The following is a 17569-nucleotide window of genomic DNA, read 5'->3' on the forward strand; positions in this document are numbered from 1 at the left end:
GTGATGTCCTTACGTTAGTTAAGTTTAAGTAGCTCTAAGTTCTAGGGGACTGATGATCTCAGAAGTTAAGTCCCATAGTGCTCAGAGCCATTTGAATTTGAACTCACCGTGGATCAAGAAAGAGCTGGCAGTCGAATTAGAACAATGTAGGACGACAGGAGTGTGTGTGCTTTTTTTTTGTGTGTGTGTGTGTGTGTGTGTGTGTGTGTGTGTGTGTTTCTCCATCTCTGTCGACGATGCAGCACTGCTGCCTTTTGGTGAATTGTCTCTCTATTCCTAAAAATTTGTTATTCTCAACCAGATCTTTCCGTACATTATTTTTACCTTAACCACAATTCAGGGATTTTTACCTTAACCACAACTCAGGCCTTAACTTCTAGACTCTTTCCTTCATCTTACAACTATAAAGTGATAAGGCTTTGTTAGCATAATGACATATCTAAAACTACAGAAAAATATTATTTTGAAGGGTGTTTCAAAAAGTCAGTACCTTCAGCAATAAAAAATCCTGATGTAATTTTTAACACTGATGTAAATACATGGTTTATTTAACTTCAGTTGTAAGATCCATTTAGAAATTCGAAAAGTTGTATCCAGATATTTCTACACTATTGTGCAAAACTTAATGGTGAAAGTAACTTTCACATGATGTGCTACTGCCAAGTAACATAGCTTGATGAAGCCTGGACCATACATAGAAAGAACTGTTATGGTATGGTACAAAAGGCAACTGAAAGAAGCACACAATTAGTGAGACCTATTATGTATGCAGTTGATGATTTGATCCTGGCAAGCCACATACCAAGTTGTCAGGGAAAAAAAAGAGAGAAATCTGAAAATTTCATCATTATTACATCAGTCCATTTCAGATGAGAGAAACAGTGCAACTGAAATCTGTGAGTGTAGAATGTGTTTGAAACTGTTTCATATAGAGAATATTAAACCTTATCATTATGACAGTGTGACAATAAGTAATAGTTCTGTTTCATACATTCAAGAACTTCTTATATGACTGTGGTGCATTATATTTTTATATCCATATAAACAGACTGGTTCAGGCAATTCCAGTGAGAGCACAGACTGAGTTGGGTAACTCCACTGAGTTCCTACACAAAGTGTTGTGCCATATAAATACTGTTTTAACATGAGAAATATCCAACTGGACTTTCCTTCATTTAACAAGTGTTAAGAATAATAACTTTGCACACACACAGCTTGTGAGTGTTTTTGTTGTCATGCAACTAATGTTGCCAAAATGTGTCTGTCTGAGTTGGTACGCTGGTGTGTTGCTTCCCATTCATCCTCTGCCAGTACAAATGCCTGTAAGACAGCACCTCATCTGAACAACATGCTATGTCCAACCCTTCGATGGAGTCTGAGTCCCCTCCATAACACATTGTGCTGTTCACGACACATCCCCTGACCCCTAATACACCACATCCACTTTACTATAATGTTATCAAGCTATGAGTATCTATAGTGAAGGGTTTAAAAGTTGAGCAAAGTGAATTACATAGTGCATCATGGAAGTGCATTGATATACAAAGGGAATTTATGATTGTTGAAGGTATTTCTAAATCACACTCTAATATATTGTGAACTTAATGCTACCAATTTTATAGTTCTTTTTCCTGGTTGGCAATTTTATATAACTACTATATAATCTGATGATTTCATAATTTTGTTTGATGACATCTCAATTTATCTTGTTCTGCTAAAATTTGTATATTGCTTATAGTGTTTCATTGGTTTCTTGATCTCTTTATTTCACATAATTAATCTTATATAAAAACATTTTTGGTAAATAATCACAGCTCAATTTTTATGTCACATGACTGCTCTGATTCTGACAAAACCTTGCATATGATCAATAAGCCACTCAACCTATAGGAACTTTTAAATCCTTAGAGCTTAGACAGTGCTTTCATGCTAGTTAATTGTGTTTATATGGGAGTTGCCTTTGTTCACTAATTACTGTCTTTACAAGTGCTTACTGTCTTGATTATTTAATTGTGGCCCTCTATGTTAGCGTTCCTCTGACGAGTTTTATATTTATATGTGTTATCTACTTACATGTTATTTTCATAATTGTAAGTATTTGCTAACATTATATGCCTCTCCACTGATTAAATTTAGTTATGGGTGGGACTCCATCTTAATCACTGACTAATCTTTCTTCACCAACTCGGTTTTTCATATGATGAGGAATCCAACATTCAAAATTTAAGAGTTCAGGGGTTGTGAGGTCACTGTTGCTGCCTCTCTATCGATAGTAGAACAAATGTAGCATCTATGAGCTGCAGTATGCATGGATAAACCTCTCTGGTTACAACAACTGGATAAGGAATTATTTGTTTTGTATGCAGCACTTCAGCAGTTGGAGCTTAAAGCTTGTCTTATTCATAAAATGACATAAATATTCTTATTACAGGTTTGAATTGCAGTCTCTGAAATAGAAGGAAACATCAAACTTCGATATCGATATTTAAAAGATGCAGGTTGCTGGTCTGAAAGGACACACGATATGAGACTGCTAATAAAATGGTAGTTAACAGCCATTATGATTCATCAATTATCTTCATGCTGATTGCTGCGAAATATCACTATGCAAATACAAATTGTTTATAACAGAGTAAATTAGATTTTGTATACTGTCATTTTAAATAAAACACCAACACTTTTAATGATATACTTTATCAACTAAATAATTGTGTAGTGTCTGGTAGATTAAGCTGAGACGTTCCTCTCAAAACTCTAACAGACAGAACAGAAGAATAATGATTGTTAAGTTTTTGTTCATTGTTTTAGAAATAAAATTATCTGAGATATTATCTCTTACACCTATCACATGTATATAAACTAATTCTTTGCCATTACTCAGCATTTTTATTCCTTACAGAATTTTTCTTTTCCCTTAAATGGTCTATTATACTGTCCCCTACATAGTGAGGCTGAGTGTCAAACTACAGTCAAACTATTTAATTCTAAGGTTTGTTTACAACATTCTTCGAAGGCACACATATACCAGTTCTCTTTTGCATTTATATACAATAATCAAATTTAAATTCTCACACCGCGATTCTTGGCATATTACTGTCATCTCAGTGCGAGCAGACTATGTCACAGCCAACATCGCGCAACATTCATATTTGAACAGTCTCTGACATGCACAGTAACTCGCTGTATGCTAGTCTATTCGCGGTATACCATGCAACTGTTTGATACTTTGTCACAAATAAATATTTGGCCTCTTTCTTAAATATTTGGCCTCTTACATCAAGAACATCAATAGAAGAGGAAAAAACTAGGTAAATATATAACAGATAGTACAATAAATACAATTCATTTTTTACACTAAAAATGTATGTTGTTTGTATTTACAATATATATACTGATGTCATCAAATTAATAATCTTAATGCCTTTGCATGTCTTGTGACAAATTCATTTTAGCCAGGAGATCTTTGAGATTATGTGGCTGCCTCTGCTTCTTGGCTTTAGTTATTTGCCTGGAAGTGACTGTTCTTTTAGCACCACCCAGAGTACATGTGGCTTATGGTATGTCAAGGATGTGAAAAGATCTGCTCCCACATACTGGCTACCTGTCTTGAGCCACATTCCAGCTACTGATATCAGATGCAAGAGCACACTACTGCGTGAATACCAGAAGTTGGTAATAACACCAACATTCCAATAATGGACGACGTATTCCCTGCGGAGTGAAAAAGACTAAGATCAAGACATACTCCTCTCATCGCAGCCAGGACTCTCATGGAAACTGAATTCAGTCCCATCTATGAATGAAAACACTGCTGGCATCAAAACTGTTCCTCATAATGCCTGAAGCTGCCTTGCATCCAGAAAAAAAACCCTTGGATTTGTCCAGTCTCGAGCACGTTGAACTATCTTGAACCGCCTCCAGATGGACCATGAACGATATGCAGACACTATCTACAAGTGGAGCAAATCTTCATCACAATCCTGTGACTGTAGTACGGAATGACGGACAGTTGCTCATGTTGTATTGACATGTCGCACATATGCCTACAAGGGTCCTTTCGAAGATTTCCTCACAGTGACAAGTGACGTTATACAATACATAACTGACCTAGATATCCATCTACAACTGTTGTTAGCTGTGTTATTTTATGCTGGAGAGCTATGCTTAAATGTTGACCTGTAGTAGTTTTGTAATCTATGTATACGTATTGCCATACAATAAATAAATAAGTAATGTCTTTGCAGATTGTCCCTCATATGCAGTGTTTGCTAAGTGCCCATACAAACTTTCTGAAGTTAACTGTTTACTCGACTTCATTGTTAACAGTCTTTTCTCATAAACCTGGGCCAATCCATGCTACACACAGCAGGCGGCTACACGGGTAGCAGGGGTTGTGTGGCGTGGACTGGGCGGTTTTTTAGGTTAGATGGCCTCGAGCAAGTACAGAAAGGGCAACAGCCTCAAAGGGTGCGGGGCAAAGTCAGGACATGCGGGGACCAAGCAGCAATCAGTATTATAACTGTAAACTGTCGAAGCTGCATCGGTAAAGTACCGGAACTTCAAGTGCTGATAGAAAGCACCGAAGCTGAAACCGTTATAGGTACGGAAAGCTGGCTTAAGCCAGAGATAAATTCTGCCGAAATTTTTACAAAGGCACAGACGGTGTTTAGAAAGGATAGATTGCATGCAACCGGTGGTGGCATGTTTGTCGTTGTTAGTGGTAGTTTATCCTGTAGTGAAATAGAAGTGAATAGTTCCTGTGAATTATTATGGGTGGAGGTTACACTCAACAACCGATCTAGGTTAATAATTGGCTCCTTTTACCGACCTCCCGACTCAGCAGCATTAGTGCCAGAACAACTGAAAGAAAATCTGGAATACATTTCACATAAATTTTCTCAGCATGTTATAGTCTTAGGTGGAGATTTCAATTTACCAGATATAGACTGGGACACTCAGATGTTTAGGACGGGTGGTAGGGACATGGCATCAAGTGACATTATACTGAGTGCACTATCCAAAAATTACCTCGAGCAATTAAACAGAGAACTGGCTCATGGAGATAACATCTTGGACCTACTGATAACAAACAGATCCGAACTTTTCGACTCTGTAAGTGCAGAACAGGGAATCAGTGATCATAAGGCCGTTGCAGCATCCCTGGATATGTAAGTAAATAGGAATATAAAAAATGGGAGGAAGATTTATATGTTTAGCAAGAGTAATAGAAGGCAGATTTCAGACTACCTAACAGATCAAAACGAAAATTTCTGTTCCGACATTGACAATGTTGAGTGTTTATGGAAAACGTTCAAGGCAATCGTAAAATGCGTTTTAGACAGATATGTACCGAGTAAAACTGTGAGGGACGGGAAAAACCCACCGTGGTTCAACAACAAAGTTAGGAAACTGCTGCGAAAGCAAAGAGAGCTTCACTGCAAGTTTCAAAGCAGCCAAAACCTCTCAGACAAACAGAAGCTAAACAATGTCAAAGTTTGCGTAAGGAAGGCTATGCGTGAAGCATTCAGTGAATTCGAAAGTAAAATTCTATGTACTGACTTGACAGAAAATCCTAGGAAGTTCTGGTCTTATGTTAAATCAGTAAGTGGCTCGAAACAGCATATCCAGACACTCCGGGATGGTGATGGCATTGAAACAGAGGATGACACGCGTAAAGCTGAAATACTAAGAAATACTAAACACCTTTTTCCAAAGCTGTTTCACAGAGGAAGACCGCACTGCAGTTCCTTCTCTAAATCCTCGCACAAATGAAAAAATGGCTGACATCAAAATAAGTGTCCAAGGAATAGAAAAGCAACTGGAATCACTCAACAGAGGAAAGTCCACTGGACCTGACGGGATACCCATTCGATTCTACACAGAGTATGCGAAAGAGCTTGCCTCCCTTCTAACAGCCATGTACCGCAAGTCTCTATAGGAACGGAAGGTTCCAAATGATTGGAAAAGAGCACAGGTGGTCCCGGTCTTCAAGAAGGGTTGTCGAGCAGAAGCGCAAAACTATAGGCCTATATCTCTGACATCGATCTGTTGTAGAATTTTAGAACATGTTTTTTGTTCGCGTATCATATAGTTTCTGGAAACCCAGACTCTACTCTGTAGGAATCAACATGGATTGCGGAAACAGCGATAGTGTGAGACCCAACTCGCTTTATTTGTTCATGAGACCCAGAAAATATTAGATACAGGCTCCCAGGTAGACGCTATTTTCCTTGACTTCCGGAAGGCGTTCGATACAGTTCCGCACTGTCGCCTGATAAACAAAGTAAGAGCCTATGGAATATCAGACCAACCGTATGGTCAGACCAGCTGTGTGGCTGGATTGAAGAGTTTTTAGCAAACAGAACACAGCATGTTGTTCTCAATGGAGAGACGTCTATAGACGTTAAGGTAACCTCTGGCGTGCCACAGGGGAGTGTTATGGGACCATTGCTTTTCACAATATATACACTCCTGGAAATGGAAAAAAGAACACATTGACACCGGTGTGTCAGACCCACCATACTTGCTCCGGACACTGTGAGAGGGCTGTACAAGCAATGATCACACGCACGGCACAGCGGACACACCAGGAACCGCGGTGTTGGCCGTCGAATGGCGCTAGCTGCGCAGCATTTGTGCACCGCCGCCGTCAGTGTCAGCCAGTTTGCCGTGGCATACGGAGCTCCATCGCAGTCTTTAACACTGGTAGCATGCCGCGACAGCGTGGACGTGAACCGTATGTGCAGTTGACGGACTTTGAGCGAGGGCGTATAGTGGGCATGCGGGAGGCCGGGTGGACGTACCGCCGAATTGCTCAACACGTGGGGCGTGAGGTCTCCACAGTACATCGATGTTGTCGCCAGTGGTTGGCGGAAGGTGCATGTGCCCGTCGACCTGGGACCGGACCGCAGCGACGCACGGATGCACGCCAAGACCGTAGGATCCTACGCAGTGCCGTAGGGGACCGCACTTCCCAGCAAATTAGGGACACTGTTGCTCCTGGGGAATCGGCGAGGACCATTCGCAACCGTCTCCATGAAGCTGGGCTACGGTCCCGCACACCGTTAGGCCGTCTTCCGCTCACGCCCCAACATTGTGCAGCCCGCCTCCAGTGGTGTCGCGACAGGTGTGAATGGAGGGACGAATGGAGACGTGTTGTCTTCAGCGATGAGAGTCGCTTCTGCCTTGGTGCCAATGATGGTCGTATGCGTGTTTGGCACCGTGCAGGTGAGCGCCACAATCAGGACTGCATACGACCGAGGCACACAGGGCCAACACCCGGCATCATGGTGTGGGGAGCGATCTCCTACACTGGCCGTACACCACTGGTGATCGTCGAGGGGACACTGAATAGTGCACGGTACATCCAAACCGTCATCGAACCCATCGTTCTACCATTCCTAGACCAGCAAGGGAACTTGCTGTTCCAACAGGACAATGCACGTCCGCATGTATCCCGTGCCACCCAACGTGCTCTAAAAGGTGTAAGTCAACTACCCTGGCCAGCAAGATCTCCGGATCTGTCCCCCATTGAGCATGTTTGGGACTGGATGAAGCGTCGTCTCACGTGGTCTGCACGTCCAGCACGAACGCTGGTCCAACTGAGGCGCCAGGTGGAAATGGCATGGCAAGCCGTTCCACAGGACTACATCCAGCATCTCTACGATCGTCTCCATGGGAGAATAGCAGCCTGCATTGCTGCGAAAGGTGGATATACACTGTACTAGTGCCGACATTGTGCATGCTCTGTTGCCTGTGTCTATGTGCCTGTGGTTCTGTCAGGAGTGTATAAATGACCTAGTAGATAGTGTCGGAAGTTCCATGTGGCTTTTCACGGATGATGCTGTAGTATACAGAGAAGTTGCAGCATTAGAAAATTGCAGCGAAATGCAGGAAGATCTGCAGCATATAGGCACTTGGTGCAGGGAGTGGCAACTGACCCTTAACATAGACAAATGTAATGTACTGCAAATACATAGAAAGAAGGATCCTTTATTGTATGATTATATGATAGCGGAAGAAACACTGGTAGCAGTTACTTCTGTAAAATATCTGGGAGTAATCGTGCGGAACAATTTGAAGTGGAATGATCATATAAAATTAATTGTTGGTAAGGCGAGTACCAGGTTGAGATTCATTGGGAGAGTCCTTAGAAAATGTAGTCCATCAACATAGGAGGTGCCTTACAAAACACTTGTTCGACCTATACTTGAGTATTGCTCATCAGTGTGGGATCCGTACCAGGTCGGGTTGACGGAGGAGATAGGGAGGATCCAAAGAAGAGCGGCGCGTTTCATCACAGGGTTATTTGGTAAGCGTGATAGCGTTACGGAGATGTTTAGCAAACTCAAGTGGCAGACTCTGCAAGAAAGGCGCTCCGCATCGCGGTGTAGCTTGCTGTCCAGGTTTAGAGAGGCTGCATTTCTAGATGAGGTATCGAATATATTGCTTCCCCCTACTTATACTACCCGAGGAGATCATGATTGTAAAATTAGAGAGATTCGAGCGCCAACGGAGGCTTTACGGCAGTCGTTCTTCCCGCGAACCATACGCGACTGGAACAGGAAAGGGAGGTAATGACAGTGGCACGTAAAGTGCCCTCCGCCACACACCGTTGGGTGGCTTGCGGAGTATAAATGTAGATGTAGATGTATTTCTTATTTTACAATGCTCCTTTTTTGCAGAATGACACACACACACACACACACACACACACACACACACACACACACACACACACACACACACACATAAATAAATGATATCCTTCTGGTGGTCTTTGTGGTGGTGATCCATTTGGGAACAAATGCCATAACATAATCGTTCTTTGCAGAACCATGCGAAAGAGTGATAGAATTTCTGTGTCAGCCCGTTTTGAATGCTGTACTTGGCAGGTGGGTTGTCTCTGCGATTCCGAAAACATTTTGCTCACCAAATTTCTCACTACTTCTCACACCCATAGCATTCACTTGTTTATATTTGTTTTTGCTACTTGTTTTAGTCTTACACAAATTTCACTGTACACTACACTTAACTTTAATGTTCAAGTTTACCACAATTTATGGTGCCTTAGAACATTCCTCTCATCAGTCACACAATTTCGTTACTTCTTTTAAAAGTTTCCTGTCTAACTACTTCTGTCATTCTAAACATTCTACTATGCATTTATTTATGCAGCAATTCTATGTTTCTTTAATGTCACCATAGGATTTCTTTAATTACTCTTGAAACCTGAAAGAAATGATTAGGCCCAGCACAAGCCACCCAACAACACATGAGCTCAAGTGCATATCTTTGAATTAAATACTACAGTTACAGTAAGAATTAAAATTACTCTAAATAAAGCTACACGGTACAGCCCTTATGTGTTTGTGGACCATAGCCTGTTTTCCAATGCTGTATAATTATTTCATCCATCTGCATCATTTGCCTGCTTCCTTTGACACTTTCCATTATATTCTGAAAGAATGTGGTTTCATTGTTTGTTCTGAAACATAGTTCGCTATGAGAGCCTTGTGCCTCACGTGATCAATGTGTTGTGTGTGCATACGAAGGGCTTATATCAATAGTGGTACAAGTCCATTTTTGTTCATTTTGAGATACAGAGTCGTAAAGTTAAATGAGCAACTTGTCACGGAAATCGCTGTTGGACTTGATAGCGTGTCACAGAGATGAGCGTAGTACAAACTTTAGCCAACAGATGGCACTGTTAACTGTGCCTTTTAGTTGCTACTTGCAACTTCTAGCTGCGACTTGTCACTGAAATCGCAGAAAGCAGTACAGAATTCGGCCAACAGATGGCTCACGGCATTGAATGTGAAATGCTACTTGCAACTGCTAACTGTGACTGAAATCGCAGTTAGATTTTGTAAAGTTGTTATTGTGATATCTGTGACTTCATACGCGATTTCCTGCCCACCACTATACAGCAGTGAAAGGAACCTGTGACCACTGGAGTGTTTTGTTTCTCCCACTAGACAGTGCCAGAAGCTCCTCCAAAAAATCGTAACACGGCGCGCACACACACACACACGTATATTTCACTTACAATTACGAATAACTTAAATTGGATAACAATTACATGGATAAAGTTGTGGGAAAAGTGAACCAAAGAATGTGTTTCATTGGCAAAATATGGTCGAGGTATATGGAAAGAGACTGCCTACACTACACTGAACCGCCTTCTGGAGTACTGCTGCACAGTATTGGATCCACACCAGATGGGACTGATGGAGGGGACTGAAAAAGTTCAAAGAAGGCAGCTCATTTTGTATTATCATGAAATAATATAGATTTTGTCATGGCAATCATCGAAACACAGTCACTTTTCATTGTGGCAGGATCTTTTCACAAAATTTCAACTGCCAACTTTATCCTCTAAATGTGAAAAGTATTTTGTTGGTGCCCATCTACATAAAGAGAAATGAGCATTATAATAAAATAAGAGAAATCAGAGGTTGCACAGAAAGATTTACGTGCTGGTTTTTCCTGCGCACTTTTCAAGAGTGGATCACTACAGACAGTCATGTAGATGTAGTGGAATAGTTATAACACACAATGTATTTGAAAGCAGAGTAAAGGGTATGGCATTTGATTTTTATATCTGATGGTTTACGCGCGACTGCTACGGTCGCAGGTTCGAATCCTGCCTCGGGCATGGATGTGTGTGATGTCCTTAGGTTAGTTAGGTTTAAGTAGTTCTAAGTTCTAGGGGACTGATGACCTGAGATGTTAAGTCCCATAGTGCTCAGAGCCATTTGAATCTGATGGTTTAAGGTGTGAAAGCAAATTGTTTGAACAAGTCACAAATATGCAGGTTCAAATTTTCGCCATACGAAAAATGCGTACATAATGTCTCACTTACTAGCCACGCTAGATAATATAAGATAACACACATTAAGAACCACGTCCCATCTTTTGTAATGCCCAGGGGTTCATCATGAATTGTGGTGACTTCAGTATAATTATTGTCTTTGAATAATATGTTGTTTCTGTTCATCTCGTTGCGTATTTCTTTCAGTAACTGTACTGTACTGAAACAGTTCTTTCATTGTACAGTCCAAGTATCACCGAGCTATGTTACTTGGCAGCGATACATCATGCAAAAGTAACTTTCATTCTAAAGTTTTGCACACTAGTGTAATAAGTTGATACTTATCTATGCATATGGAGTTGTAACAGGGAGTTGTGGCAGGGGAAATTTGTTTGTAAGCAATACTGATTATGTTTCCCTTACCTCAGTTGCTTGTTCATCATCAGGGTCAATAGAGCTAACACTCCTCTTGATTTTGTCCAGAAACTCCTTGTAAGAGCTCACTGATGGATGTACAGTGCTGAATTTATGAAGAAGCATCAGACCCCAGAAGAATTTAAGACAAGCACAAATCTCTTTCTTTATTACCATCTCATTTACATCCTTTAACTCCGGATAATAAGCCAGTAAGGCAATCACAGCATTAATGCTGGTTTCTGGTATAATATTGTTGACAGCGCCTGGACAGTTCTCCATGTTCCCTGTAAGTACATAATTCTTCTTCTTAATTCACAATAATGGTTATCAAATCACATTTTAAGTTAGATCTGGTAAAAAAATAATACAAATGTCTTTGGGAGCACACACAAAAGATACTCTATATTCTAACCATATTGGTTTAAATATTAAGCTCAATATTTTGATGATAATCTTCAACACCTTCAACAACAGAGAATTTATATTTTAGCATGGCCATTTGGAAAATTCATGGAACTGCACAACTGAAGTTTTTCAATGTTTAAAAAGGAATTGAAATAATTAATAGAACTAAATGTGGTATTATGCTGTGGTGGAGACACTACAATGATATGTATATTCAAAATGTCTGAATAAAATACTCTAGTTCACAAATTTTTTTTATATTTCTGATAGCTGGTTTCAGTCATTACAAGGGTCTTCATACCTACAAATTAACCAACTATGAAAACTATTACAGCGACAATTTTGTCATTATTTTCTGCTGCAATATTTTATTTATTTACTTTTTGCACTTTTTCCCCTTTTATTATATGACCTTGGAATCTTTCCTGCAATTAAGCTTTTAATAATTTTATGATCATAGTTAATACTGTAACTAACTTATCGTGGAATTGCACCTTGGAAGTCTCGTAACCTACCTTCTTGAATTTCATCCTGCTATTAATGGGATCAATGAACATTTCTTAAACAAAATACACAATACTGCAGTCAATGATTTTTATCTCATATTTACTGACACATGACATTCCCTTTCTGATGACCAGCTTTAAAACATGCAGACATTTCAATAGTCTTTTGTTGTGTCTGTCTGCCATGTTAAAAAAGGTTCAGCAGTTTCCATAGGAACATCTAGTTCACACAACAGCATTATGCAGACAACAAAATAATTTCCTATGCATGACCATATATTCACATTTACACCTACATCTACTTCATAAACTACCTTATGCATGGTGTATATGTGCACAAGGAAAAAAAATTCCCGGATTTCCTGGTTAAAAATACACTTTCTCCCGGGTGGAAACATAGTTTTTCCCTGTAAACTGACAGTATATTTTCTCTCCGAACTGTTTAACTTATCAATCCTTTGAATGGTTATGGCTTTATACACGGGCGTAGAATTTCCTGGTGCTTTATAAAACAAAACTCAGGGGAAAAAAACACCTTTTGGAAAGTTTGATGTGCAGCAACATGTACGCTGCATAGTTTCGTATTACGAAAGTATAAATTTGAATTCCACCACACACCACATGTTACTTTCCAAAGCATTGAAATTGAGATTGCGATGCGTACTTGTAAGCCAGTCATAGCTCATGTCACGTGATCTCGCCAGCCGATGACAGCGGATATTCAGAGCTTCCGACACATGGTATAGTCAGCCAATAGCAACATCACTGTTAAGTAGCGCGAACAGGAAAAGTTAATGGTTTAAATTAATATACGTAAGGCTGCTACAAGAAAAGCAAAGCTTTCACTTATAATATTGGTCTCTAAGGCCAATACGCTGCAAGAGAGGCTAAGCTTTCACATATAATGTTGGCCTTTTACGCGTGTATTCCATTTTAAGATATATCACACAAATGTGCCAGTACATTTTTTTAATAACAACATAAATATGTGATCTAAATTCTTCTAAATGGCTTGTCATCAAAGAGCTGATTTTTAAACGAGTCCCAGATTCCCAGTGAAATAGGCCTCGACCTGATATTAAGCTTTTCAATGTGGTTTTTGGAATGTAAATTTCCTGAAGTGTCAGTACTTTGCTATCTCACGTTTGGTTCTTTGTTATGGCATAATGCCATACGTGCTAGAAGATGAAAACATACACTTGAAATGCACCGAACAGTTGAAACTAGCCAATAGTGTGGAATTAAACACTTCGTTTCAAATATATTGACTGCCTCAGCGGAAAAGATTAATAAAAGAAAATTTCTTCAGCAAACTGATAAAAATAACTTCATTGTTCTGGCAATTAATGCTTGACTGTCAGAAAGGTGGCAATAAAGTAAAATCTGAAATAATAAAGTATTTTAGTCTTCCATAATTACGTAAATGTATTTTAATCCACATGACACCTCCCGGCCACAGAAATCAATTTTGTTTTCATTTGACGTGAGTGCAGCAGACATAGAGGAAACAGCAAAATCACTAAATGTAAACACGGGTCACATGGAGACTACCCGCTTCCCTATTATAACTCAGACTGCTCTACGAATCAGCCCCGTATCTACAATATTTCCGAACCGGGGCAATAGCAGATAGTGGTGCCACTTGAACGTTTAAGATTGGATGTCAAAAAGTTAAAAAAAAAATCGAATTTTCAAAAATATGTTCATTTTGTAGCGCACATCTTTCTGAAGAGTCTGATACATAAAACATAAGTGTCTGAGGAACTGTAAGACATGTTATTTGATCTTAAGTGTGCCAAAGTGCAGTGCCACACCTCTTCACACAGCATTCCTCTATCGCACGTCACTGTATTTCAGTCTGTGGAATTGAAACGTGTATATTTTGTAATGGATGCCATCAAACTATATTCAGGACAGTGGAAATTAAAATGTCCTATAGTGCCTCTCCTGCTTCCAGTCAGCCGATTTGACATCCTGTCCCCTCTTTATTTTTTTATTTTTCATTTTTTTTTAAACTCTTCAGAAAATTTGCACTCTTTATTCCTTATTAGCTAACAACTTGCTGCTTTGTGTGACATAAAATTAAGTATAGGATACATAAAACCAGTAAAGAAAAGAGACAAGCAAGAAAGTACACATTTCTTCAATCCTTAGCTCCTAGAATTTTTCCTCTCTAATCTTGCTACAGCTTTACATGGCGTGCTTCCCTTCCTGCGAAAGATTCTGTTACCTCATCAAAGTTCGCCAAATGTTTTGCTACATGAAAAATCGAAACGTCGTTGTCTAATACTGAAAAATCTGTTAATACAAATAGGACCCAAGACTGGTGTGGTTTCTCGACCTGATTACGTGTGTTTTGTCACTGTCTGCTAGATAAAATAGGCCTTTCTAATACTGCAGCAATTGTAACAAAAGCCAAATAAATGAGACTGTTTTGGCACAAATGGTCATTTTTATAGCATAGCAGAATATAATTCACAAAGTACCAATATCAAATGCCTATTAGGCCTACTACACGCAAAAAGCTTTATGTTAGGAAATAGTTTTACACTTCATTCATACACTCCAGTTTCTCAAGCATGAGACCGAAAAGTAATAGAGCGAAATTTTTATATAAATTTGGAATTGTCATATTCTTCCATAATTTAAATGATGTCCCCGTTTCTTCTCCTTCCTCATTCTAACAAACAGTCTTGTCATGACTAATTCTGTATCTATTCCTGCCAATGTCAAAGCTTATTCACACGTTAACTTCACTAACTCTGCCAGGATCACCAGTTTAGTTATCCCGCGATTATTCTCCAGTTAGGCATTGTTACGTGTTCGTACAACGCGTTTTCTGCACTACTTCCAGAATAGACCTTAAATCAGCTGCTAGCCAGAGACTGTACAACTGGTCCTTACTAGTATAGCGATCTGGCCAAAAAATTTCTGTCAAAATTTCATTTTCTTGGATACACTGAGAAGATAATACGTAATCTTTCGTACCTGTTATTCCTGTTAGTCGTTTATTCACACTCTGGTAGTCTGAATCTATGGATTTCGTTGGTAATCATAACAACGCTCATCATTCACAAAACCAATCAACCACATAATCAGACAGTGGTTGGCTTTTTTTCATTCGGCTATACTCTGCTCAGCTCGTATAGCCCCTTTTGTCTGCAGGAAAGTTTATTTCTAGATGTGATGAGGATTCCACTGATAGAGACATCACATACACTATGCACACATTCCCAAATCAACTTATGATTCATTCAGAAATCAACTTAGAATGTGTTCAACAATGTTAAAAAACCGACAGGGACACGTTTCAAAGTCATACAAATAATCGATAGACCAAAGGGCACAGGATGCTAAGGGCATTGTGAAACAAGGTTTTTTCCTCAACAAAATGAATCCCCCCCCCCCACCTAGAGCTAGGGCTGCTGTGCATGCATCATGAATCTGGCAGTTTGGGTGTGCCAGTAAAATTTTTCCCGGTAGCACCCAGCTGCCCCCCCCCCCCCCCCCACCCCCCTTTTGGTGCTGTGACAGCTTACACAGCCAACAGCCACGTTTCTGTAGCCAGAAGCGGAAGAAATACTACTCAACTGCACATGCACATGATCCCACTCGTAACTGCTAAAACAAATATAATTTTAACAGTTCTGACATCATGCAATTTGTTGTTACGAAGCATTGCATAGTCTTCCTAAAGCCTTTGACACATTTTGCTGTTGGCAGACACTTGTATGAGTACTGTGTTTTGTTGTTGTATATGGCGCATTTCCATTGCAACTTAAATTTATTTTCGTTTTTTCTCTCGTTTATGTTTTATTGCTGCAGTATTATTCTGCAGTAACAGGATACAGTAATATCCTTTGTTAGAGTATTGGTTCTTACCAGTCAAAATTACAAAAAATTAACTGAGAAGAAAACAATGAAAAATTTCCGGAATTAAAAAAATAAAAATCCCGGGTTTCTCCCGGTTTTCTCCTGGATGAAAAAATTCCTGGGTTTTTCCTGGATCTCCCAGTTGTCCCGGGTCGTAGACACCCTGTTATGGTGCATGGTAGAGGGTACTTTTGGTGCCACCAGTTAACAGTTAACACAGTTAAGAAATAGACCATCAATATGTACAGAAAACTGTGAGCACAGACCAACTCAAGTATAAATCTTAAATAAATCTAATCTGTCAAGTAGGCTGCGTTCAGAAGAATCTTTAGCAGAACATAAATTTCCACTGGAAGAGCACTCAAAGGCAAGATCAATGGTGACCCAATCTAGCACAGTGCACAAAACGAGAGTTATCATTTTGAAGAACACACACACACAAAAGCACATGCATGCGCGTGTGCACGTGCGCGCCACGCACACACACACACACACACACACACACACACACACACACACACACACACAGATGCATGTCACAAACCTATTCTTTAACAAGTTTAGTAAACCAAGTACATATAAAGTTACATGCAGCCATCACAATATATTCTGTACATACCAAACAGCCAAAACTTTCAAAACCTGTTACTACAAGCATACTCACATTTTTAAACTGATAAATCCAAAAAATCTGCCATTACACATCAGATGTTACAGAAGAGCTACAATATGGATATTTGACAAGAAAACCACACCACCTCATCATCATTGATTTCATTCAAATTTATGCTATATGCAGAGCTTGACCGGAAATGAAAATGATGGATGTGTGGACTGCAGTTGGCCAAGCATTTAGAAAAAATAGCAATTTTGATACTGGTCAGGAGAGGCATGAGCCACTTATGTTTGCATAGTTGCCAGACAGCAATTGGTGCAGCAGAAAGAGTGCAGCAGAACGATAATCCAAGAGTCATGGGGTTGTGTCCCTAAGCAGAAACAGTTTTCATTTTCAATTTTTACCTTGTGTAAACTGTAAATAACCAAAATAATCATCAATTACTGCATTTATCAATACTGTCATAAAAGGATGGAAAGGTGAGGCAAAGCGAAATATGGTATCGCAACCATGAGGACTCTGCAAATATGTCCAAGAAAAGATTGTAATTAAAGTGTAGGGCCTCCATATTCCATTAGTTTCATTTTGATCCTCCAACAGCCCTCAGTAGCTACTGCAACCCTGTAAAGAATTTTAGAAAAAGCTTAAAAACTGATCACATCTTATCTAGAAAGCAAAAGAAATCACACCCTGACAATATTGTATAAAAACACTTTCCATTATACATCACCAGCTATGCTCAATGGTGAAATGACATATTATGCATGGTTTGCTGCCAAAGTGTGCAATATGTGTGATGAGAGAGAGCTTTTTATGATTTACTATAGAAACTTTAAAACACCTACATAATTGTAAAAATGCGACATTTATAACATGTAAAAGATGCCAAAGAAATGATTGCTTCCTCTGTTTTATTACAAATATCACTCCACTACATGT

At 39.5% G+C, this 17569-nt stretch overlaps 1 protein-coding gene across 1 annotated transcript in view; it reads right to left on the reverse strand.

Annotated features, from left to right (window-relative positions):
• LOC126456397 (uncharacterized) overlaps window positions 1–17569 on the reverse strand; it is a 438969-nt gene that overhangs the window by 9537 nt on the left and 411863 nt on the right. Inside the window, exon 19 of the mRNA XM_050092153.1 lies at window positions 11237–11514. Coding sequence (XP_049948110.1) covers window positions 11237–11514 — 278 coding nt within the window. The remainder of the gene's footprint in view (window positions 1–11236; window positions 11515–17569) is intronic.

This window comes from Schistocerca serialis, chromosome 1 (assembly GCF_023864345.2).
Source record: "Schistocerca serialis cubense isolate TAMUIC-IGC-003099 chromosome 1, iqSchSeri2.2, whole genome shotgun sequence".
In the NCBI taxonomy this organism is placed as follows: Eukaryota; Metazoa; Arthropoda; class Insecta; order Orthoptera; family Acrididae; genus Schistocerca; species Schistocerca serialis.